The 26,256-nt window shown below is 54.1% G+C and overlaps 1 protein-coding gene across 2 annotated transcripts in view; it reads left to right on the top strand.

Annotated features, from left to right (window-relative positions):
* The window catches only part of LOC122379156 (sodium-dependent transporter bedraggled-like), a 44,601-nt gene that overhangs the window by 15,940 nt on the left and 2,405 nt on the right, over nucleotides 1-26,256 (top strand). The window contains exons 2-11 of one of the 2 annotated variants that reach the window (XM_043361110.1): nucleotides 4,296-5,604; nucleotides 21,006-21,286; nucleotides 21,703-21,833; nucleotides 22,799-22,992; nucleotides 23,336-23,457; nucleotides 23,818-23,972; nucleotides 24,356-24,584; nucleotides 24,928-25,214; nucleotides 25,517-25,726; nucleotides 25,994-26,140. In XM_043361110.1, the coding sequence (XP_043217045.1) occupies nucleotides 4,388-5,604; nucleotides 21,006-21,286; nucleotides 21,703-21,833; nucleotides 22,799-22,992; nucleotides 23,336-23,457; nucleotides 23,818-23,972; nucleotides 24,356-24,584; nucleotides 24,928-25,214; nucleotides 25,517-25,726; nucleotides 25,994-26,140 (2,973 nt within the window). In that variant the 5' untranslated portion in view covers nucleotides 4,296-4,387. Of the gene's footprint in view, nucleotides 1-4,295; nucleotides 5,605-16,055; nucleotides 16,692-21,005; nucleotides 21,287-21,702; nucleotides 21,834-22,798; nucleotides 22,993-23,335; nucleotides 23,458-23,817; nucleotides 23,973-24,355; nucleotides 24,585-24,927; nucleotides 25,215-25,516; nucleotides 25,727-25,993; nucleotides 26,141-26,256 lie in introns of those variants that run through there. The other variant, XM_043361111.1, reaches the window with a different exon arrangement.

The raw sequence follows: 26,256 nt of genomic DNA, 5'->3' as shown, positions 1-26,256 counted from the left end.
GACGGGCCTTTCGCAGCCGCCGCGGCCGACCCAGCCGTGCGGGCTGCAGCCAGCACTGAGAGACAGCCACCTGTGCGACCTCTGTGGTAACAACAGGCTGTGTAGCGGGACGAGCGGCGGGCGGCGGCCGGCTGGGCTAGCAGACGGGGTAGCGGCGTCTGCAGCTGTGGAAATGGTACACGCAGCTGAAATTTGTAGGTCATGGGTGATGTGCGTAGCAAGTGCCCGGTTACCTTACTCTGCCGCTCTGTGCCGTAATGCAGCGTCGTAATAGGAATCTGTGAAACTGCGGGTGATTGTGGAGTGTGGGACGTGGGTGACTTTCCACCACTATCCGTATGTCCATATAAGATTCAGGTTTCCATTGTTCTTATGCTCTCAAATATGGTACGTTTGACGTCAGGTATCAGGAAAGCTGAATGACGCTACCACTCGCGAATGCGACTGGTAAACCAATGCCTATACCTACAAGGGAACCTCGTAACTAAGGCCGTATATAGGCTCGTAACAGCCTACCTACCTACTTACCTACCATCTTGATAATGAGGCCAGAAGATCTATGCCTACTTCCGACAGTGAAGCATCCATTTTCCATATGCCATGTCTATGCATCTGAATGCTCTATTGCTCAATGAACATCGAGATATGCCTAGTGCCTACTCAATGCTCAGCAAGAGTCACAAGAAGGGATTGGGCAGCGCCGTCTAGTGGTATCAGGCGACACTACTCGTTCTGTTCGCTACCACCAGGGCCCTCACAGACGTCACGGCTGGCCTCCTTGCTAAATGCATAGGAGGAAGGTTGCTAGACCGGTTTGGTCCGAGCACAATAAAGCCTGAAGCGAATCGCTGAACCAGTCGCTACTGGTTGCATCCTGCTCTGCTTCTACGAATATCTGAAGGCGAAATCAGGGATCAGACTGCGGGACGGGACGTTTACAGCAGGCCGTCTATTGATTTCACTGTGCACATGGGTCCTACCTTATAGCATGTGGGGGCCCGCTGATATGCCAACGGTATTTGTTTAAGCTTTAATGGTAACGCTGATTGAAATGTTATTTACGGTGCGGAGTGTTTTAGACTGGCATTGGAAACAATGCAAAAGCTGAAGGTAGGCATGGGCATGCTGTCATGAGGAAACTCGGCAGTCTTTCCAGTCCGACCAGTCTCTTGCGAGCCGGGGGTGTACATTAAAAAACCGTGAAGGTAATCGTCATGCTTTCGCTGGTCAGAGGCGCATGCAGGAGTTGACCAAAGAAAGTCGGTGCTACAGGATGCTGGAAGCGAGGGGCTGAAGCAATATTTTCTTTCCAACAACATGCCATAAAAATGTACCTATGCAAAGACGGTGTTAAAGCATTTCCTACCATGTAAAATCAGGCCTGATTTGAGAAATTTATTTCATAGTTTATTGTTTTCTCTTTCGGCAAAGCATTCACTCATGTACGTAAAAATGACGCCGTGCTAGAGCGTCGTTTACGGATACGGTAGGTATAGATACGAAGGAGAATATATGTACATCAGTGACAACTTAAAATCAGTGTGAGCCGTGCTGGAAGACGATACTGTCCGTCCACTAACGTTCCATATGAAGCTTCATGTGTCGCATGACAGTCTCCTGATTACACTGAGTGCCACGTTGCCAGTCGCTTCCTGTCTATACCTATATGCCACGTTGCAGCCTCCTGGATAGATTCGTTTGGGTATAGTGGTCGCTGCAGTCTTTTGGCTGGACCTATGTGCTGCGTTGCAGCTGGTTAGGCCCCTGTGAACTGGCACAGTCTCGTGGCTATACGTTTGTGCCGCGTTGCAGTCTCGTGGCTAGATCCTTTGCTGCGCTGCAGTCTCTTGACTTCACTCATGATCTACGTTGCAGCCTCTAGGTTAGACCCTTGTGATGCGCTGCAGTCTCTCGGTTAGACCATTGTGATACGCTACAGTCTCTCGGTTAGACCCTTGTGATACGCTGCAGTCTCTCGGTTAGACCCTTGTGATACGTTGCAGTCTCTCGGTTAGACCCTTGTGATACGCTACAGTCTCTCGGTTAGACCCTTGTGATACGCTGCAGTCTCTTGGCCAGACATTTGTGATACGCTGCAGTCTCCTTGTTAGATTCCTGTGGCCACACCTACATTCGTTCGGTTACGGACCCACGTTTGTACTTTGTAGTGTCTTGGCTAGATCCATGTGCTCAACGGTATAGTTTCCTGTTTAGTCTTATGTGCCTCATTGCAGTCTCCTGGCTAGACTTATGTCAGATGTGTCTGCCGCGTTGCAGACTGGTTATATGTGTATGATGCGTTGCAGTCTCTAAGCTACTTCTGTGTGCTGCGTTGCAGTCTCTTGGTTATAGATCCGTGAATCACGTTGCCAGTCTCTTGGATAGACTTGCTGCATCTGCTGTAATATCTTAGTTAGACCCGTGTGTTACGGATACCTATGTAGTGTCCTGGTTAGACCCATGCCGCGTTGCCGTCCCCTGGATAGACCTGTGTGATCCACAGCAGTCTCTGGTTTTGGTAAAGTCTCTGTGCTGCGGTAGTCTCTTAGTTAGGCCCGTGTGCCACGTTGTAGTCTTCTGGGTATGCTCGTGTGCTACGTTGCAGTTTCCGATGGCCGCTTCTCCACCGTTCAGGGACGGGCGGGAAAGGCTGGAGTGGGGGTGCAGGGGCGGAAGTGGCAGGTCCGGCCCAGCACGGCTCACATTCGGCCGAGAAGTCGGTTAAGGATCTCTCAGAGTTTTTCCTTGTGCCTGAACTTCCTTCGGCAGCGGTGGTCGAGCTCGCTTCAAGGACAACGACCAAACCAAACATCCTGCTGAGCAGTCATCTTACCTGTTGAGATATGATCGGCCTGCAGGCGGAAATAGCTGATAGTTGTCGCTAATGCAGTCCAGTTTGGTTGTATAACACGATATATACGACAAAGTGAACCTCTCTCATGTATGGCTATCAAGCAATCTTCATTAACATTTTAGTCATGGTACTTTGAAGCATATCTGTGCATTAGTGCATTCTGTGCTTCATTCTCAGTCCCACCGGCCCCTGGCCGGCGTCACCGGGCTGAATAATCACCCTCTCCGGCCGGCCCTTTCAGCTCCCGCGCGCCACCCGCCGCCTCCCGGCCTATCTCGTCGGCTGCCTGTGTGCTGTAGGTATGGTACGCGGCTGTTTGTCAGCCAGACCGCCCCCTATCGCGAGGGACGGCCCGGGGAGCACACAGGGACGCCCGCGCGAGGGGAGGGGAGGGTCCACCGATGCCATAATCGATACCATCAGGATCGCACGCCGCGTGCTCGTTTGAAATTGGCGGCGTGTTTGGTGCGGGGTGTTCGGTGTGCGGGGTGTTCGTTTGGTGTGTTCGGTAGATAATGGGGACAGAACGGCGTTTTTTTAACGGCATGCACAGAGCATTGCAGCTCAGAAAGATGTGCGAATGTTACATCTACGAAACCATCTAACGAAAGGTTAGCATCACTTTACTGATATATTACCATTGCCATCTTATGTGGACCTTGTCACCCGAATAGGTAACTTTCACCACAGTCACACTCACATATTCATGTCATTCGTAAAATTGACCTCAAACATGTCGACACAAGCTCTATTGTGATCCTGCTGAACGGCCATTATTGCGTAAAATAATTTTCCTCCCCGAACCGCGTCATTTTGCGCAATGCCAGTTATCGCCTAGTTATCGAACATTCTGATGATGTTGCGTTTTATGGGGGGCGAGCGTTTTTTTCATTCTCATTCTTCTGAAATTGTTTCGTGTTTGTAAGCAGCGTAGACGCGTTGTTGTGGCCTGTCGCTAATCCACCCTGACCATTGCGGAAGGCAGTGGTCCAGGGACGCTCGTGACAATTGGTGTTCAGGCCGCACCTTATTCCTCGTGCAAGTAACCCATATACGGCGAGCGCAGCCCTCTACCGGCTTTCGCGTCACCTTCGCTGGCCTATTTCTGCCAGCAGCAAACCAAACCATCAGCGTGCAAAGGTCAATCGCATGCACAGTCTCGCGCCCTGCTCCGGAGTCGTGAGACATGAATTCCGTGCTGCCGTTTCATCATGCTCGTCTATCGTGGGAACTGGCGCTAACAAATCCCGTCTCGCATTTAGCAGTGTGTTTTTATCTGAGAGCGATCCATTTAACGACGCTATATTTTCGCTTCAGCAGCCCCCCGGCTTCCGCCTCCCTCCCCCCCTCGCGCGGTCACGGGGAGCCAGCCCTCTCGCCTTGGCTCTGTACCGTGCCGCGGCCGCCCCGCACCGCTGACTCGCCCCGTCCGTGCCGGCAGGTGCCGCGCGCGCCAGTCCCAGCCGCGCCGCCCGCGCCGCCGCTGCGCCAGCTCTGCCGCCGCCACCGCGCCGCAGAGGGGCCCGACGCGCCATGGCAGCCGCCGATGACGTCACGACGCGTGCTCCGACGCCTGAGGACGGGCCCGGGGCGGCCACTGAAGGAGACGGTGAGAGTGACGATGACGAGACGGCACCACCCAGCGAGCGCGGCGCCGACTCCGAGTCCAGCGTGGAGTCGAGTCCGGGATCGAGTCCGGAGTCCAGTCCGGAGCTCCGTCAGAAGCACGGCCAGGAGCGGAGTCTGCAGTCCAGTCCGGAGGTGTGTCAGAGGCCGAGCTCGGAGCTCAGCCCGGCGCCGAGTCCCGGGGCGAGCCCCGCGGGCAGCCCCACGCTCGGCTGGCGGTGCGAGCCGGCGGCCGAGAGCCGCTACACCTCGGACGGGGAGGAGAAAGGCAGCGGCCGTGACCCGGATGGAGGCCAGCGCGGCCGGCCCGCCGAGTGTCGGAACACAGTCTTGGGCGACCGCTCCGAGCACGCCGACTGCTCCCAGTCGCCGCACGAGTCAGTGGAGTCGGCTGAGTCGGCCGAGTCGGAGTCAACAGTGCCATTGCAGAGTGTTGAGTCTCCCGTCACGTCGCACCGCGCGGAGGAGGCGGGGACGGCGGCGCGTGCCGAGTCGCCGGCACACCCGTTGAGTGAGGCGCCGGCGGAGAGCTCCTCGGAGGACCCCGCAGACCCCGCGGATCCCGCGGACCCCTCGGAGGACCCCTCGGAGCGCCGGGAGCCGGCGGAGGGGCCCGGCTCGTGCGCCGACTCGCGGCTGGAGCTGGTGCCGCCCGACTCCGACGTCAGCACGGACGATGAGGGCGGCGGCGCTGTGTCCCGGTTCCTGCGCGCGTCCATGAGGAAGATGTTCCACTTCCGTCTGTCGTCGCGCGGTCTGCGCCGGCGCAGCAGCGCCTCGCAGCCGTCGCAATCGTCACCGACGCCGTCGACACGCACTGCAATGGAGACCCGTGCGGCGCGCGCGGCGCGGCGCACCTCCGACGAACAGGTGTGCTGCAGCCCGGCCGGAGACGACACGGACTCGCCGCCACCGGGACAGACGGGCGCCACCGGCGGCGGCCAGACCATCCGCATGAGCACGCTGCTGGACCGGCTGAACGGCGCGACTGCCGGCGCCAGCGGCGCGGCCAGCAGCGCGGCCGGCACCAGCGGCGTGGCGGCCGGCCCCGACCTCATCCAGGTCAGCACGCGGGAGCCGCACCTGCACGACGCGCCGCTGCCGGCCCTGGAGGAATCGGAAAGGTCAGTCGGCCCCCGCCGGGCCCACCGGCTCGCTGCCGGAGCTGTGTGTACTGATATTCGCGGTGTTTGTTTACAAGACATTAACCCCTAATCTATTCCTGTCTTGTATGTAATACGAATTTGCTTGTAATTTAGGTTCAGAATTAACAGTCAATAGGTATAGATATCCATCATAAGAAGCTTTGGATGGCTTAAAAGTTTCAAATTGAGCTATGGACTGCTACCTCAATCACACAATTCTCCACATTTTCTTTCAATACCATTAATTTCACAAACGAACAACGGCTCCTTTGCAAATGCTTATGGACTACTCAAGGCTATTCGCCGATTCTAATGTCGATTGATATCGCTCCTTGAACTCCGCTGACTGCTGGGGGTCCTTCAGCGGTGGTACCTATCGCAGCAAAGCGGCTCAGCGGACTCCATTATAAGCTGCCACACCCGGCTAGGGGCCATGCGTCGAAACTACATGCTTGTGACGCAAACGACTTTTCATTTACGCACTGTTTCAGCTTTCATACTGTCAATTAGGCTATAATGGTAAGCTGCTTATACTCTATATAATGATAGTGCGACCATTTGTTCTATAAATACTTTTTCAATGATCGGTGAGGCATAGCTTTTTAAATAAAACTAGTTGTCAAAACAAATTTATAAAGAAAGAACTTGTAAACATACAAGGCTCACTTTCGCGCTCGATCTTTTCTTCCTCAAAATACGTCTTACTGGTTTTACAAGCATACGAGTACACCTCTGGAGTATGTGTGGAATGACTATCTCCGGCACAATCGTACTCGATCTGGCACTGTTGTCTCCGCCGGCACAGCTGTTTGTGGTTGTCGGCTATTGTGGCCGGACGGCCTGTTCAGCACTGCACGGTGGAGCAGCTCGTAACACAGGAGCGAACAGCACTGTCACCACCCACCGACCGCAACTGGGCACTGCATTGTTGGCGTTGATCGAGCGTTGGATTCGCGGTGACACTGGCGCCTATAGCCGTCTAAAGAACCGCGCTGCAATTATAACTTTAACATGCAAAGCTATGCAGCGCGATAACATGCAAAGCTATAGCAAGCTATAAACTGCGGCGGTGGGCACCGTGGTGAACACAGTTTCCACTTCATATGCACGGGCACGAACATCCGCACCGATCATGTATATAGAGAAGTGCGCAGCACGAGCTGTGTAATGTAGCCACTGCCTTGGCGCTCGTGCTGCTGAAATCAGCTGTCGATGTCCTGTTGAGCGTGCCCTTGTAACCGAAACACATTTTCTATGTAAATTATTGTTGGTACGTGCTCGATCGGTATGCATTGATGTGCTCGATTATGTGGGTGAGCCTAATTCGCGAACACACTGTGTGGACACCGATACGGCTCTATCGGTCTTAGTTACAGCAATCAGCCCTGACCCGACCGAGACTGCTGGGCTTATAATCACAGCTCAGTATTCACGACACCACACCAGTTGCGAGCGGCTATTGCGCCGATGCAAAGGGAAGCCATTGCTAAGTGGTTACCTCGAGAGCATCTTTTCTCTGGATATGATGCTGCAAAGACGTAGGGGAGACCCGGGAGGTATGGGCCGGTTTTGTGAAAAGGCAAGTTTCTTCCAGTGGGCAGTGGCCAGACCCGGTTTTTCACTTTGTGCACGTGAAATTGCTTTTTGCCTGCAAAGTGTGCCTGATATTAGGCATCTGGGATCAACTATTTTGTCTCGAGATAACTTTCAATAAATAATGTGCTTTTCCGATCCATCAAAATACACCGGGAGGTATGGGCCATGGCCCGGGAGGTATGGGCCGGTGCCATGTTTCATATTCTTTTCTCGACAATGAGAACAATGCTCGTAGCTGGTATCTACTTTGATCTCCCTTAGAGCCCAGGAACCGCATAAGCGGCCAACAACTTACTTCATGGAGGTCTCTTGGGCATATGTGTATTTTGGTAAACTTAATCATTCACCATGAAATAAAATAAATAATATTTTTTCTGTTCGAATGAAATTTGAAGTTAAATTTTCGACCTTGGGCGACAAAAATAAAACTTATTGAAGATGACACTCAATGAAAGCATCTTTTTATTGAATTAGGCTCAACGGGGGTGGGTGGCCCGAACCTCCCGGTTAGGACGCCAGAATTTGCGTAGCATCTCAGCTCATAATCTTGCAAGAAAGCTTCAAATTGTCTATCAAGTCTTAATTTGCATGCTTTAAACTTTATGTTAGCATTGGTCTGACATCATAAAACGAGCCTGGTTCAAATTTATCACGAATTTTCTATATGTACAGTATTTTACTCGAAGAGGGCAAAATAGCTTTATCACCGCTCATTGCCAAAGAAGACTGAGGAAGATTTTGAAAATCACGTGGGTTGTATAACGGAATGGCTGCTACCAGTTTACGCGGTCAAATGTGTAAAAATTCGCAACACTTCTTTAAAACTGCGATGGCCCATACCTCCAGGGGGCCCATACCTCCCGGGTCTCCCCTATTTGCATAGATGAATCAACAATCATGAGGCTCAGTATTGTGCACGAGGCTTAGTCACCATGCTTTCGTTAAGACCTTGTGTCGTAAACTGCCCGTCCAAGCTGCTCAGTGATTGAGTTTGAGTGCCCTTCACCTGATGTTTCGAAGTCTGAACAATGGTCATCATAACCCGTTTCAAACCGTTTGGTTGTCCGTTATTTGTCTCCGAGGGAATTCACTGGCTATCAGTGACAATGGTCGTTTACAGCCATTTCAACATAGCTGCAAAGTCTAGGTTCATTTTTATTTCCTGAAATATCCTTTGACTTGAATGATAAATCAGTATCTACATATTCAACAAAAATACTATGGCGATCGGATGTCGAGCCATGCGTAGGTATGAACTAGGAAGGGTTATTTTGAAGTTCGGTCACTGTTCACTGGTGTTTGGCTCTTGTGAGGGGCCGCAGTCTCCGGTTCTCGTGGATGCCGCCTGTCGGGGTATCCTGTCCCGCAGAACAGCCTCTCAGTGCGGCACAGCGTATCGATTCAGATCACAGGGATAAGTCCAGTGATCAATGAACATTGGAGACTGCATCACCTCACCACAACGTATCACATCTCGGGGACTTCAACTCCGCATAGGCCTTTTGACGGGCGCAGAGTGCAGATCGTTCGCAGCGGCGAGTGTGATTCAAACATTCATCGCACTAACTCAGCAGCATCACCTCGGCAGCACCTTGGCCTCTGTGACGTCATGGACCCTAATTGGGTGCACTCAAGAGGCCCCGATAAATTAGACCATGCGCTGTCCAGCTGGCCCATACTGCAATCGTGCCGCTTATCACTACTTGGCGAATGAGCCCTCGCCCCTCTCTCTCCCTCTCCCTCTCCCTCTCCCTCTCCCTCTCCCTCTCCCTCTCCCTCTCCCTCTCCCTCTCCCTCTCCCTCTCCCTCTCCCTCTCCCTCTCCCTCTCCCACTCCCTCTCCCTCTCCCTCTCCCTCTCCCTCTCTCTCTCCTTCTCCCTCTCCCTCTCCCTCTCCCTCCCCCTCTCCCTCTCCCTCTCCCTCTTTCTCTCCCTCTTCTTCTCCCTCTCCCTCTGTGCGGACGACGCAGGCGGCGTTTTTTTCTTCTGACCGTCACAGGACAGTCTGTATTTTCCTCTGACCGTCGCCAGTGGCTCCAGTTCGGCCGGCGTTGCGTCACGCACTGTGTGCCTCACCCCTCCCCGTTAGTTGGACTGGTCTGCCGCCAGCTACTTCCACTCGCACAGCAGCGGCACTCGCGTAACCTTGCCACCGAAGGCTGGCCGACCCGCCCTGTCACGGCTTCAGGGCCCACTGGAGGCCGCCATCTTGAATTGGACGCGCTGCTGTGACACAAGGGTGGGATAGGTTACAGGAAAATTCCCGGTAGATAGCTGATCGTCAAAGCCGCACTTGAGTTAGATTTGAATAAGTAAGTGTGCTAAGCGGCACCTTCAAACCATCTGGCTTGCATATTTGAGCCAAGGGATAAACTTGGAAAGATACCTGTTTGGTTCGTTGCGCTCCTGATCATAGATTAGATATTCACTCGATTTGCCGTCAGTAAAGCGTCAGCACGTCCTTTGTTGGTGTCTACAGCGCAGTCCAGGTCCGATCAAAACACAAGTTACCTACTGTGTAATCGGACACCACAGCTGACCTTTTTGGCTTCTCATGCTGAGCGCAAACTAGCGGACGTGACTGGCGTATGCCGCGCCTTGACCCGCCCTCTTGTAGGAAGGAGGCCCGTGTGGACAGAGCGTCACGGTTGGCCTCAGTCAGAGGGGCGGGAAGGCTCGGGGACAGGCCTGGGTACACCGGACTGACTGCCGAGTCACTCCCGGGGGTCCCGTGAGGTTCTAACTCGCCAACTCTTGCTGGCGCCGTGGTCTGTCAACCAACACCCATATCAGCTCGAAGGAACTTTAAACGAGCTTAGAGACGTGATTATAACCGATGCAGTATTTAGCAGCATTGACATATGATGTTTATGTTTCATTTAGGGATAAGTTTCGCATGCACTCACAGCAAGAGTCCCGATGCCCCCGATGGATGTGTCTCTCGGGGCTTGTCAATGAAGATATGTCTTTTTTGCCTTCTGGCGCAACGCTCAGCCGTGCAGGGCTGCAGGACGGACCGGGACGGACCCCTCTGGGACCGCAGTGTCCTGTCCGCCGTCACACGGCCTCTGGTTTCCCTGCCGGCCCTGTTTCCTGGTGTGAGTCGGGCCCACGGCTCTGCTGACCGGTCCGGCTGGTCTGGTCGCCGGACTGGCGCCACACTTCGCCGCGACGGCGGGGACACGCGGAGAGTCCGACTCAAATGTGACCATCGCACATACTCAGGAAAATTCACCAGCCTATACTCGTCCATACATAATTGCGAAAACTAGCCGCTACAAATGCGTCAGAGCCCCGGGAAGAGATAAATTGGACCGAGGAAATCGACTGCAAGGCGGTTAGAAAATGCTATGAACGATTTGGGCCTAATATGAGTCCAGTATCAACGGTGATACTTGTCGTCTGCCGTGATCAGCCGTAGAGGTTCCGTTGAACTGTGACCGCGGTGTTCGGTGTTTGAGTCCGACAGTGATCGGTATTCGGTGGGATCGGTCGTACCACGATCGATGCCGGTTCGGTTAAACCGTGATCAGTACTGGGTGTGCCCGGACGGGCCGTGATCGGTACTGGGCGGCCTCAGCAGCTCGCGGCCAGTGAAAGTCCAGCGAGATAGCGCGACTACTAGCCCTCGCCCGCACATGCTATTTTCCCATCCTAGAACGCACATGGGGGGGGGGGGTGGTTGCCACCCCCCCGCGCCATTTCGTTCCTGTTGGAGATAGAGCTTAGCAGTAAAGACCAAAAAGATTCTTTGGGAAGAGACGAATCCAATGATACCCAGTTTTACCTTCTCAGGTCAGTCATTGACCTTCCAGGTCAGGTCAAACTAAAAAATATTGCTGTTTTGGGTCACTGTTGGATATCAAGTGCGCTGCTTATCAAATACCGATGACGATGCTGTTTTCTGGTGCCAAGCCAGCTAGAACCTCTTTGTCACACTACCCGACCAGAATTTTGCTGCTGAGGTCATTTCAGGTCAAGTTAGGTCAAGGTCAATTATATGTGTTTGTATGTCTGTGTGTGTCTGTGTGTATACTGATGTGTGCACCGATTGTTTTTGGGTCCATATTACATGAAATCATGATCTGAGAAGCTTTTACCAAAAATGCAGTCAAAAAACTTCACAAAAAGTAAATTCAGCTTGCCTAAAACGCAATTATCTTAGATGACCTAGGTTGACCTTGACCCTGACCTTGACCCCTGTACATCGTCGAACAACATGTTCCATGATAGGTGGGAGGTAAGACTGGCAAAAAAGGCCGAAATCAGGGTGTCAAAAGCTCACAAGGCCCATGGCAAGTGAAAGATGTTGAGAATTGGCCATTTGGGTCATGACATGACCTGAAAAACAAGGTCATATCTCCGAAACCAAAAATCACAGAAACTTGAAATTTTCAGTGGACATCAAGAAAGGATAGAGGAGCAGCTATACGAAAAATCAGCCTTCCAGCTCTAAAAATGTTGAGTGCAGAGCAGAAAGACTACCTGGGGGGGGGGGGGGTGGCAACCACCCCCCATGTGCGGGCGAGGGCTAGTGTCTCCCGAGGAGAAACCCCACCAGGAGCACATTGCATGGGGCCACGAGGGTGTGCAACTGTGCTCGATTTGCCATGTGGCCATAGACGGGCATGGTTTAATCCTGATTCCCGGTGACACTGCACCTCAATGCAGCCTTCTTTCAATACTTTTAAAGATAGACCATTTTAACCTAACCTTTCATTATTATAGCAGCTTTATCAGCTCACCTTGCATTTAAGGTAAACGGCCGAATGTGTTGGCCTCGGTTGTCGATTTTATGTAACCCTTCATCACCGTGTAGGCACTGTCTGGTATTTCCGTGCTTACCGTCACTGGCCTTCAGAATCTGGTCTCTGATGGCATCTGCCGCCGCCGCTCCGTATAGCCGGTCGGCACAACACGACGCTACTGCGCAGATCGTAATTAGGCGATGCTTCCATTGGTATGCACGAGATGAAGCACTCTGGCCTGCCTGCACGCCAGCTGTTTTCTTATCGGGACACAGAGTAATATTACCCGCTCTGCAGCCATAGGTAGGCATGTTGTCTCAACAAAGCCAAAACAAAGATGACCTTGCTTAATTTTTTGGAGAACTCATTGTTCAAAAGTCACGGAAAAGCCTGTGATTCCAGATACTTATTTAGATATTATTACGGCTCAGAGATTTTCAATCATATCAAAATGGATCGGATGAGGTTAGGTCGGTCTTTGCCTAGCGTTCGATGCGTGATACTGATGCCCCGCCCTTTATCGGGTCGGCTCCGCCAGCTGCAGTCGGATTGTGGTGACCCTCGCCAGGCGCGGGCTCTCAGCTCGGGCCCGTGCCGTGATTCCACGCCTACCGCCGGCGTGTTGGCCGCTCCCCGCTCGCGGACAGGGCCGCCGTCCCCAAGGACACGGCTGCAGGGGCGGTATCAGAATCAGCCGGCAGTGGCGCAGTGGTCCCCATCGCTCGCCTCAGAAGGCTCACTCGGTCGCTCGATGCTCGAGCCGTAGTGTATGTGTCGCCTGTGAGCCAATGAGGAAGTCGCTACGCCGCGCCGCTCTGCTGCAGTCCGCCGCTGCTGTGCTCCCCTCCCCTCCCCTCCCTCACCCTCCCCCTTTAGCAGGCGTGACATGATTGATAGCCTCGACGCGTCCCTGCGCACCGCCGGGCGCCGCCCGCAGCGCCTCTGTCGGACAGGTGTGGAAGCACTACCTGGCCGCACGGTGTCGCGTCGGTTCCACAGAGCCGCCAACTGAGCCGTCTGGCCCGTCTCGGGTCAATTCATCACTTTGGTAGGGTGTCAGCCTGTAGGAGCGAAACAACACCGATGCTCTGGCAGTAGCGGCGGAATACCTTCAGATAAGGGGGGGGGGGGGGGAGGGGCACTGCCGACTTTTGGTCCCATTCTTTCCATGCAACGCCCATTAGGGCTAATGTTCAAATAGCAACATCAAAGGGGGGCACCCGGCACGGTGCCCCGTGCCGCCCCCCCCCCCCCGTTCCGCCGCCAATGTGCTCTGGTACATACCTGGACCTGAAAGACTTCAAAACAGCGCCACTTCGAACTGAATGATAATTGAAAGGGACATTGTTTGTTGCAATGAAGCGCAACCTTTCGAGTGTTAATTCATCTCAAGAAGGCTAACTTTTAGAGCACGTGCACTTAGACGGGCACTAATGGATGAATTTCAAATCAGCCCATTAGAATATGCTAATGGGCTTAACAGAAAGCATGCCTACTTTTTGAAGTGCAGGCCCTGCTCTGAACACGAAGTTTATGCATATTCGTTCGGGCTCCGTTATATGCTCACGCTGGCAGACACACATACAAACACACACAGAGGCGCACAGACACACACAATGCGCTCCCAGGTGGTTGTCCAGCTGTTGTTCCGACCCTTTGTCTGCCGGTACTGTCCTCACCATTGCACGGAGCCGGGGGGGGGGGGGGACCGTTTACCTGGAGAGCGCCAGCAATGATTACCTCACATAGAATAGATTCAGGCAGAACATTGTCCGCCCCTGTTGCACCGCTCTGAATTGCTATAGATACCTATATTTTTTTTAGCATTTCCATTCACCACCTGTACCTGGAGTGCTAAATCTGCCTCAAATGTATAATGTTTCCACTTTTGAGAGGCGTGGCCCTATTCACGACTATTCAACAAGCATCGCATGCCCGCATCAATTCATCGTTACAATGATGCGATGACCTGCTCCCCCCCCCCCCCACACACACAAAAGAGTTTACTGAGAAAGTGGTGAGAAAGGCCATGTGTCCGCCGGCACGAACACATGGCCACATCAGCCTGGATACTGGAATCCCAGCACGTGTCCGGAAACGGTAACGGACCGCAATGGCCGGAAGGGGACGGCCATTCTTTGAGGTAGGTTATAACGGTGTGGGCAGAAACGAAAACTAATTGGACGGGAGCGCACATCGGAACAAAAGGCGAATTACCTTTGTTATAGCATCTTCATGCCATCATCGTAGTGAATGCTTCATAAATTTCAAATTCAGCTCATAGACCATTGCCGGGACTTGCAGTTAAGTCAGATGCCTCTTTATGACAGCTACATTTCATTTTTTATAACCAATAAATCAGCCTTCTGTGATGGCTCGCTGGCCCCACCGGAACACACCACCATCCGTTCGGTCAGTTCCTGTCTGTCACTCTGTGTGGTGATAATCGGGGCGTCTCCTGCCAATGTCCGGTGCCGGGGAGCGTGGGACCGCCCCGCCCCGCCCCGCCGCCGCCCATGAGCCGGGCCGCGTCTCGCCCCGCGGAACCGCCCGTTCGCGGCGACACCGACTAACGATGGCCCCGGGGAGCGGCGGTTCCGGCCTGCTGGCTTTATAGCCCGTCAGTCGGACGGACACGGCCCGTGTACAGTTAGCACTCGGCGAATTATGCCGTCAAAAAGGCCGGACCGTAGGTAGATAGGTGTAATGCTGTTCACGGTATAGCGAGGCATCTTACACTTGGTTACGCTCGGCGTGTGGGTGGGTGGGTACTGTGTAGGGCGTTGAACTTCTTAGCTTCACGTATTCGCTACATAGGTATAATTCATGGGTGAATATTGCAGCAAAAGGAGAGAAATATGAATGAATATGACGTAACGTTAACATTTTAATCACTTTTTAGATGGCGCACATCCCATTACCAATCCCAATCCTCAATCGTCCTTGCGTGCGGATATGTTAATCTTTCCTTCCACTCCCGATTCAATAGATTAAAATCCAACATCATGCATCTTCAGACCATCAGTCGGCACACCTTTTTCATATACGGCCGACTATTCCGCCGCCCAGCAGTTCTCTCGGTCTCCGGGGCGACTGACCGCGCCGCCGCGCTGGAGCTCCGACCCGGCTGGCGTCTGTCGCTCTGTATCCCACTGGATCTACTGAATCCCACTGCTGGCGGCTGATCCCGCGGCTTCTGGCAGTCGCAGGGCGGCAGATGTCCATGCTCGTGTCGGGTCTGCCCTCCACGCCAGTGGCCCGATCGGCGCAGCTGCCGGCCGACCGCGCCTGGACTAGCGGGACTCGGGTTGTCGAGACGGCAGGCATGGAACTGCGAGTCACCGACCCGAGATGGCTGCAGCTGGACTGAGCTGGACTGGGCTGAGTTCTGCTGAATTGGGCTGAGTTGGGATGAATTGATGGAATGAATTGCTGATTGGAGTCGACGAACTGGGGTTGCTGAAGTCATCATGCAAGTTTATGCCTAAGCATCAGGACGGTTTTCTGTACCATTCGTCAATAACAGTTGTTATATCTTTATGGGCTATTATTTCATCCATTTATCCTTTCTAACTTACGTCCTCCATCTGCCGTTGCTTTGGTTGACAAACACCGCCATTATCAGCCACCAAACCATCACCAGTCACGGGTCTTGCTTCACCACCATTTCGGTGGCAGCTGAGTTCCATTGTTATCGCGTTCCATAACTTCCCCGTCTGACGATTGTTTAGTAACGCGTCCTTGCGCTCCCGCCCTCCTGAGCTTGCACTCCTCCTCTATCAGCCCTCCGTCCGTCCATCCGTCACTCCTCTGCCATTGCCAGTCGTCCGTCCGTCCGTCTGCCGTCCGTCCTCCCGCCGCTCGTCCGTCACCCCTCTGCCACTGCCAGCCGTCCGTCCGTCTGTCCGTCCGCTCGCCCGTCACCCCTCTGCCACTGCCGGCCATCTGCGCGTGCGTTCATTCCTCTCTCCTTTGTGCGGGTGGTTCGGCCCGCTGCGGCGCGGCTGTCCTCCCGTTACGGTACCTCAGCCGACTCCACGTGTGTCGCTGCCGCGGCAGTCAGCGCGGCCGGCGCAGTCCGTCAGTCGGGCCCGCCGCGCGAGCAGCACGGTCCGCCACGCCGCTACGCCCGCCACGCCCGGCACGCCGCGCCGCAGTCGGTCGGTGACATTCTGTGGCAGTGGGACGCCGGGAGCCGAGGCGGGCGCGTGTGACAGGCCGGTCGGCTCTCCATCAGACAGTGTGGGTGCTGATTCCGACCGAACAGTCGCCGCCAGTGCTGCCTGGTTAGCGGTGTTGGATCGGGCTCCAGTGCCTTACGGACTCAAACCACGGCGCGTCGGAAGGTGGTCAACAGGTCGTCGGCGCCGGCCGAGCCTCATCGACGCCGTCGCGACGTCGATACCGTCACACGGATCACGTGACCCCGTTGAGCCGTCGGCGGCCGATCACGTGACGCGTGGGTCCGGTGGTGAGCGTTCGGCGTGCCCGTGGAGACGGTCGCCGGCAGCCGCCAAAGTGCGCACACCCACCCCGGCGGCGGCGGCGGCGGCGGCGGCGGCGGTACCGTTGTGAGCGGCTTCCTGTTCCGGTGCGCGCGGGCGCGGGCGCGGGCGGGGGCGGCGGAAGGAGTGACGGTGGCGTGTGAGCGCGCCGCCCGGGCGGCGGCCGTCCGTCCGATGAGGACATGTCGGCCCGCCCTGCTGACCGCGCTGAGGATGAGGTGAGTCGATCCCGGGGTGCCGGATCGCTGTTCAGTACACACAGGGCTCCGATAAACTGTGAAAGAAAAGGCTGATGATAGGCTGTTGTGATTGAATCCTATCCGTAAACCTACTTCATCGCTGTTGTAAACAATTGGTCCACCCTGAAACAAGTTAGCTATTTACCAATGTTGAATCATCTGCAGCATTGATGTGTCTCACTTTGAGATATGCTGTCAGAAGTTTCTATACAATCTTCACCTTCCTCCTATTTCGAGCACGCACATAATGCGAAGTCGTGGAACGCTCGAAAACCGGACGTCCGAATCTCGGAGCTAAGTCGCGTGAGAAACGGTTGGCGTTCGGAGTCGGCGCCGGAGACACGCCGCGCCGGCGTGGGAGGGAGGGGGCGGCGACCGCTCCGGTTCGCTGGGCGCACCGCTGCACCTCACAGCCGGCTCGTGGGCACTGGGCGCCCATCTATAGACCGCTCGACTGTGGGCGCTCCTTGTTCGGGTATTGGCGCCCCTCGGGTCGCCTATAGGTGCCCTTTCGACTCGTGTGTGGGCGCCCTTATCGCCCCTCGGAACTCGGGCATTCCACTATTTATATGTGCCCTTATCACCGGTCAGTACTTCCAATGGCAGCGACCCCGTCAGTTATAACTTACCTTGATAGTTTGAACTAGCAGCACTACTCAAACGTTTTTAAACTTCGGGATTGGGACAGACGGGCAGCATTGCTCAATGTCCACTGCAGAGTGGTACAAATGAACGGGATGGAGTATGGCTGGGACGGGGGAGTGGGACAGAGCCTGGGTGGGACGCGGTTTGGGAAGTGGGTGTGTCGGGAGTCGGGCGTGGCCGTGCTGTGGATAGGGAGCGTGGTGGTGGCGGTGGAACACGCCCTGGATGTGGAGCAGCGTGGACGCTGAACAGCGTGCCGTAATTACTAGACAGATGGCATGGTGCCGCATTCGCTGCCGTCTGACCATTGATTGGGATTTCGCCACGCTCCGCTGGCGCCTGTGTATTGGGCGTCATTCGGCCCAGCTGACTCACGATTCGTTCAAACAGAACGCTAGAACTGATCACCGTTAGATGGACCCTATCCACGAATCACCGCGGACTCGGCCAGACATCCTTTCGAGCTACGTGTAGACATCCTCCTAGACATCCTCCTAGACATCCTCCCAGACATCCTCCCAGACAGAAACTTCCTGAGGCGCTGCCGGTCGATGACATAAACCCCTGGCCTTTGTCGTTCTCAGTTTTGTTTGTCCCGCTTTCGCTGCTGGGTGCACTGTTTGCGGCGGCCGCCATGGCAAGGGTCGTGACTTTTCCCCGACCCTGCCCCAGTTCCCGCAGTGCCCCCGGGGCCGATCCGCCTCTGACCTCACACCGCGTCACGGCGCGTCACGTCACGTAACGTCACGTAACGCCGAGTCCCGGCGTCACGTCACTGTCTGTTCAGACGTGCGTGGCGTTTCGCTCGGCTCAGTGCACAATACCCGGCTGAAACGGACCGGCGCGGCGGTTATACGGACAAAGTGACGGACAGGTGGGCAGGTCGAAACTGCCGCACCGCGCCGTCCAGTCGGCCTCGGGGCATAGTGCGCACTTGAACGGGCATTGGTGGAAAAGACATAGAGGAGAAGATATAGAGGAGTTGAGTAGCTGCACGTTTGAAGTTCTGGGCGAGGACAACGAACACCCGATGAGACAGCCCAATTTAGAGATGTTGGGGAGGAAAAATTCTGAGGGGACATGTGTGCCGATCTTTCGCCGTCTGTCGCTTTGATACCTCCTCGTCTCATCCTACTCCATGTCGCTCTCCGCCTCCCCGTCGTCCGCGCTTCTCCGCGGTGACAACAGCACCTCACCCCGCTAGCCGCGACATTCCGTGTCACCATATCGGTGGACCCATCAGCGCGCGCGGAGCAGACAGCGCGGCTCGGCCGGTGGGCACACGCACCCGACGCACTCGACGTACTCTCACTACCGCCCCGGGTCCATCATACCAGCCCACCGTCCGTATGGCTATCTGGTCATCTTCGTCCATCCTCGTTCGCACCGTCCATCCTTCCCGCCGTCCTTCCCTCCGTCCGTTTATCCCTACGAGGTAAACGTCCCGTCCATACGGACACCATTCTTTCAATCATGTTCCCTGGCCGGTTAGACGGTTTGTTCGTTTGTTATCTCGCTAGTAAGTGTATTCATTTGCTCGTTTCTTCGCTATTTTGCTCTTTCGATTGATTGATCGTTCGCTCGTTTTTTCGTCTGCTTGTTTGTTATACATTCCACTCTTTTATTCCTCTGTCGCTGGCTAATTTCAGTATTTCATTGGTTCATTGGTCCACCCGCCGTTTTATCCGTTTGTCCACCGTTCGTTCATCGGCCTGTCTCGCCATTTCTGTCCCGTGCCGTATATTTGAGCCGGTGTTACCAACCCCGTCCTCCACTCCGTGCACGCTGACGTGCAGAACGGTTTGGGGCGGGGCCGATTTCGAACACAGCAAGACACACGTAATCGCTGCTAAAGTCGAATTCGGCCGAGTGTTGCTGTAGCAGAGTAGCGCTAGTGGACGAGATAGTGTGCAGCAGTGGTTGAAAGGTTTATGATGCGCCACAGTTTGGGCTGAGAACTCGCGGAGCCTAGCGGTGACGTCAGCGACATGAGATCACCGCCGGCGGTCGAGGTGCAGCCGGCAAGGCCTGGTGACAGTCGGAAAGGTGACTGTTGTGACATTTCTGACAGACAACAGCGGAATGCAGTGGCACAGGCACACGGACTAAACGGTGACAGCAGGCGCTCGCCGCCTTTTGAAGGCTCCGGTATCCTGATCCGTTAACCATTGGAAAGAAAGAACAAAATATACAGTCAACAATGAATACCAGAGCGTTCACCTAGTTAAACATTTCGATTTGAAGCGATCCTGACTTACCTGGCGTCGATCAGGTGTGAACCATCATCACCATAAGGTCATAGTCACGTGCCGTGGCACGCTACAGAGCCGCGTCAGTCTGATGCCGCCCCACCCCGCCGTCACCCCGACATCACGTCATCGGGCCGGTGTCAATGGGACGCCCACGAGGGCCGCTCCCCGCACACCGAACCGCTACACGGCACAGACCGGAGCGTGACTGGTGTGAGACCGATGACGGGGGTGGGTCGATGGATCGGCCTTCTTCAGCCGCCGGGGTCGGCAGAGCTAGGAATTGGAATTACTCGGGAATGGGGAGATGGGAGGAAGAACAGAGGTCTGAGAGGAGAGACTAGCTGGGTGGGCCGAAATTCCAGAGTCACGGTTATGCGTGAGTTGTGGAGATACGGGATGTTGTTTGACGTCCTTCCCTCTTCTCGCGATGTTATCCACAGTCCAATTGCCGACGATCCCAGACGTTCTTTCCAATCTTTGCATTGTTGAATCTCTGACAGCACCAGACGTCCTTTTCTTCCCTCTGATCCGACATCGTCGACCTGCTCCACATAGTCCTGCACTTAGTCCCCACACGGTCGTGACACTCGAGTCGTCACGGCTTACCGGTCACGGCCAGAGCTTACACAGCTGGGTGAGGACGGGTCACAATACACCGATCAGCTGTATCGCTGGCTAACGGTGCAGAGTGCAGACGATACGGTGCCGGTGGAGCCCCACTCCCTCTCTCTCTCTCTCTCTAGTCATAAAACGGACGCAGCTCTGCAGTACCGTCCAATGCCGGGCAGCCGGCACGTCTGTATGTGATGTAACATGCTGACAGAGCATTGTGGATGAATGAACTCCATGCTGAGATGCGCTATTGGGTCGCATGGTTATGACTACGTGGAGTGTGCTGGGAACTCATTGTCATGATCCTGTCGGGCTAGAGGTCGTCGCATTGTGTTCATACAGTTAGTTGGCTCCATGTACACGTATTGAGCGGCTAATTGAATGACTGAGCGTTTATTGATGCTGCATCATGATGATGATGGTTACGGGACGATGGAATTTCCCGTTGCCCGCCTTGATCGTGCAAGACTCAAGTTGAGTGAATTTTCGTGCAAATGTTCGTTTCCCCCTCTTCATAAAACGGAACCGGTGACCAAGCGATACTCAGTACCCCACGTTACAAACATGTTTGTTTAGCTGCACCTCCCTGTCGTGGACTGTGGCCTCTGTCCGGTCTCTTACCGCCTCTTTCCGCCGCATTTCTCAGTCGGCCTCTACGCTACCGTGTGGCCTTTGTGACCCGTGTGACCTGTGTGACCTGTGTGCTCCCCGACTGACCCATGTGACCCGTGTGACCTGTGTGACCTGTGTAACCCCGTCTGACCTCTGTCCCTGTCTGTTTCAGTGTGTCGTTCGACACACCGCCCCCTCCTCCGCTACCGGCGCCGTCTCCGATCGCCGACCGGCCGGCGGCGAGCTCCAGCCGCGCCAACCGTCTCCTGTCGCGCGGCTCCTCCTTCCTGGGCGTGTATCAGACCGTGCCGGAGCTCAGCGACCAGGAGGAGACGCGCAGAGCCGCCAGGGGCTTCTGGCAGCACAACTACTCCTCGCCGCTGGCCTGTCTCTCGTGCACCATCGGCCTGGGCGCCATCTGCCGGTTCGCCCTGTTCGGAGGCACCTATGGAGGTAAGTAGGCAAGAGTACGGTGGAAGGGAGATAGGGAGTAGGGAAATACGGATATGTGGGTGGCAGGATGACATGAGGGAGCGGGAGTGATGAGAGTGTATTGAGTCAATTATCAGGAATGTGTCCAAAGTCAATAATGTCACATCCCATGAAAGGGCAAATGGACTTTTCGAGCAGTGAAAGGTCGGGAGAGGCTTGAAATGCCACCTACACTCGTATAGTTCTGTTGCTATTGAAAAGTACACTACAAGGCAACGTGAACGAGTAACCATAACATGCTACAACATTTTGCTCCTTTTATCGGAATGTGTTAAATGTGTAATGTGTAGTGTGTACATAAACGTGTCGACGTACTTTTGAACCGGAGCGCTCGTTGCCATAATTCGTGTTTGAACGGTCACGTGTGCTGCTTTCAGTGGCGTTCGTGATCCAGTTTTTCATTCTGTCGCTGCTCGTTGGGATGCCTCTGATGACGCTGCACATGACCATGGGCCAGTACATCGGCTCCGGAATCGTCGACATGTGGCGGATATCACCCATCTTCAAGGTAAACAGCCTTCTCTATTGCCGCCTGTTCGTATCTCTCTCTCTCTCTCTCTCTCTCTCTCTCTCTCTCTCTCTCTCTCTCTCTCTCTCTCTCTCTCTCTCTCTCTCTCTCTCTCTCTCTCTCTCTCTCTCTCTCTCTCTCTCTCTCTCTCTCTCTCTCTCTCTCTCTCTCTCTCTTCCTCTCTCTTTCTCTCAATTTACTACTCCTTTCAGTCTCTCTGTATAACGTGCCTTGTTGGTTTCCCTTCTTCCGAGCTTTCCAGCTCTGATATTGCTGGATCCGATAATAAAATTCCAACGTCTGGCCACAGTCACGAGCGTGTGCTCCGTTAATTAATACCCACCCGGATCAGTGACCAGATCCGGCTTATCCGTCCATCATTGGGTCGTCAAACCGTTAGCTTCACAAAAAAGTGTGTGGGCTGGACGGTCTTTATAATAAGCTGCAGTACAAACCGATTTCTGGGTTTGTCTCGATATGGGTGGACACCCGAGGCCGGGTTTATTGTTAGAGGCTGTCCCACTAACCTCGTCCAACTAATTCGTCAACGCCAATTTAGACTTTCGTTTTCTTCACTCTTCTTATTGGCACGACACTCTTCCTAAGCCTTAATCAGATCCCATTCTTTGTGAACTTCTTATGCCGTTAACCGTCATTGTAGGTGCCTTCCGCCCACTATCCTGTCCCATTCTTTTATAGCGTACCCTGTCCTGCTTGGCCGTCATCTAATCCGCCCCACTTTAATCTGCCCTGACCCTCCATGCCCTGTCCTGAGACAAACTTAGCCCACCCTGACCTTCCCTGCCCTGTCCCTCGTCGCAGGACATCGGTCTGGCGGTCGTGTCAGCGCAGTCCTGACTCACCCTGTCTCACCCTGACTCACCCTGACTCACCATGACTCACCTTGACTCACCCTGACTCACCCTGACCCGCCCTGACCTAACCCACCCTGCCCCTCACCACAGGGTATCGGTCTGGCGGCGGTACTGGCCGAGCTGATACTGGGCGTCTATACGGTGGTGCCCATCTCGTGGATGCTCGTCTACCTGCGCGACAGCTTCGTCTCCAGCTACGACCGGTACAAGTGGGCCGCCTGTCCGGGCAACTGCTCGGTCGGGTACGCCGAGCTCGTCACCTACACAGTGCCACAGTACTTCAAGTGAGTTGGGGCTCGGGGACGACAGGAGCGCGAGGCTTGAAAACGGAGAGGTTACGACTGAGATCGCTGTTGGAAAGGCATTATAATATTATTATATTATATAATAATATTTTTCTCCAACATCGTCTCTTGAACTGCACCAAATAGCAAGCACTTTATTCTTTAACGACATTTTCTCTTTTAACGGAACTTTTTGCGTCAGTTCCTCTTCGTTAACTACCAATGTCGGTCGTAATTGTACGGGTGCATACCGATAATGCTCAGTTGGCTGTTTGTTACCGATGGCTAGAATCATATGTTTGACAATGTGCCGACATTTCACATTACCTACTCGTTTTTCCAGCCAACGCGTTCTTCAGCGTAATATGTCGGGAACGGGCCTTCCGGAGGTGGGCTACCTGGGCTTCGAGATCTCGTTCAACCTGGCCGTCACCTGGATCCTGGTGTACCTCTCTCTGGGACGAGGTAGGTGGAGCGTGCTTATTATAAAAATGTAGCTAATGAGTGCACTGATTTGATGGCAATAGAGTGTTTATTCGTAAACTTTGTTTTTAAACACCGCAGCGTATAAAATTGTAGATTAAACTTGGAAACCAAAAATAAAACTTCTTATCCCTCTTATACAGGGTAAGTAGGAAACCTCCTTTTCCTGTAAAGAAAAAAAAACAACAAAAAGTACAAGATAAGAAGTGGGCGAATAAATGTTTTGTATTTGTGGCGATATTTTTAAGCACTTATCAATGCAATACGTGACTGGCTCCTCAAGTATGCATTGTTTCTCTCCACCGTCAACTAACCCCATTCCCCCTCCGTTCCTGCGCTCAGGTCTGCGGTCGTACGGTAAGGTGGTGTACGCCATCGTACTGCTGGCCATGGTGTCCTTCTTCACCGTCTGTATCCAGCTGCTCTCCTGGACGGAGGGACTCAACGAGTTCTTCACCGACAAGGTCCTCTTCGATAACGTCTTCTGGAGTACCGTGGTAAGTGCGAGAGTAAGAGCACATAATGCAATACATTGTGAGCCAGTCCCTGTTCAAGTTTCGCATTCCATAATCGAACCTGCTACAATTATTAGGCAGTATCTAAACGCGCATTTTATATAGTCCGGGATCCAAAGAGCCGAAATGTCGCGCTATTTATGACTCATCTCTATGAATCACCCCTTTCTTTCCCAGAATTGGTTGGTGACCGTTCTGACTCCTCTCGTGTACCTAGTCGTGGACAGATTTCGGCTCGTTCTGACACTCTCCCCTCCCTCCCCCAGCCGTGGGTGGTGGCCGCTATGACACTGCCCTGCCCCCCCCCCCATCCCACCCCCAGTTGTGAATGGTGGCCGCTCTGACACTTTTCCCCCTCCCCACAGCCATGGGTGGTGGCCGCCCGCGAGACGTTCATGATCTGGGGCCTGCACGGCGCCGCGCTGATGGCTGTGACGTCACATAACAAATTCAACCACAACCTACGGCGAGACACCACCCTGGTGGCCTTCGTCACATTAGTGGTGCTCTTCCTATCGGCACTGTTTGGATACGCCTGTCTGCATGCGCTGCGGGTGGGAGACATCGGCTACATCATCGGCTCCAGCTCCTTCGGTAAGAGCGCCGTGGGGATACTGAGGTCTGAGGATAGAAAGGGTTATGATTTTTTTTTTTGTAATTGACGACACACATATTTCTCAATGGATGGTTATGAACAGTGAACGCATGACATTATCGACATATTTTGGTATTCCATTGCTTCGTTAAATATTGAGAGCTCTTTCAAGATACACGGACCAGTATCTGGATTTGTATGCTAATATCGACGCTTCGGAAATCCAGATACTATTGACGCTGTACCTAAAGGAAGATGCTATGAGAACACATTTATTTGGTCGTTAAAGTAACTTGTTCACATCGGCCTCTCACCACACTCTCCCGCTCTCTCGTTCAACAGAGACGGAGCAGCGGAGCCGGTTCCTGATCGCGCCCGGTATCGGCTCCTCGCACTCCGGCGGCACACCGCCCGAGGTGAAACACTACACCAACCTGGTCTCGGGCGTCATCATCAAGCTGTCGGCAGCCAGCGAGGAGGGCACAGTGTGGAGCTCGGGTTACCAGGTGCATCGGCTGGCCACCGAGCTGTTCCCCTCGCTTCTGGCTGTGGTGGGCGGCAGCGGCATCAGCTCGTTCTGGGCGCTGGTCTTCTACCTGGCGCTGCTGCTCTTTGGAGTGGGACAACAGGTGAGAGAGAGGGAGGGAGGGAGGGAGGGAAGGAGGGAGGGAAGGAGGGAGGGAGGGAAGGAGGGAGAGGGAGAGGGAGGGAGAGAGGGAGAGAAAGAAAGAGAGAGGGAGATAGTGAGAGAGAAAAAAAGGACAGGCTAAAGCGGACGACTTGATGAACGGGGTAGAGGTGGAACGGTTGAAAAAATGGAAATGACTGAATAAGCTGATTGAAAGCTGGGGAGTGGGGAGTCATCTCAACTTTCGCACACTCCCCTATTTCAATCACCCCAGCCGTCTCTGACCCCTCTCCTCTCCCCCAGCTGGCCATCTGGCGAGCCGTGGTCGAGGCCGTCATCTCCGTCTGTCCAGCCAAAATGCGCTCCTGGGAGCTGACCACCACGTTCATCGTCTGCGTCACCGGCTTCGGCCTCAGCCTGCCGCTGATGACAGAGATCGGCATCCACATCATCTACTTCCTCGACTACTGCGTCGGCTGTCTGTGGTGGCTGGTCGTTATCTACGTGTTAGAGGTGAGCAATGGGGTTTTGGCGCGTTTAGTAAACAAGTGCGTTTGAGTGAAGACGGAGGTTACTTATTTTGGCATCTGTTTTGTATCGACCTTAGGCACTTCTAGGAGAAAAAGATGGGCTTTTATATTTGTCCTTATTTATTTCAAGGACACTTCACCTGCAGCAAAGTCATCAAATATTCACTCATTGGCTATAGGTGCCCATGTTTTTGCACAGACCTATGCAACTCTGTCTTGTCACTGACGATCTTACCCCTCCACCCTGCAGCTGTTTGCCGTGTTCTACATCCGCGGCACGCCGTTCGCCTCCACTCAGGTGGTCACCATTCTGATCGCCAATAACGGCTGCATGACCAACTGGGCCGGGCCCTTCCTCAGCTTCGTCTGGCACGTCCTGATGCCTATGGCACTACTGGTGAGAGATTGCTACGCTTGATGTTCATACAGTTATCACCTCACGATCAAATGTATGAAATGTATGACCTATGTTAAACGTATTACGTTAAACGTATTATGTCTGCTTCCAGTCTT

Source organism: Amphibalanus amphitrite, unplaced genomic scaffold, assembly GCF_019059575.1.
Source record: "Amphibalanus amphitrite isolate SeventyFive unplaced genomic scaffold, NRLGWU_Aamphi_draft 000072F_arrow, whole genome shotgun sequence".
Classification (NCBI taxonomy): Eukaryota; Metazoa; Arthropoda; class Thecostraca; order Balanomorpha; family Balanidae; genus Amphibalanus; species Amphibalanus amphitrite.
This window is presented reverse-complemented; position numbering and strand designations above follow the sequence as displayed.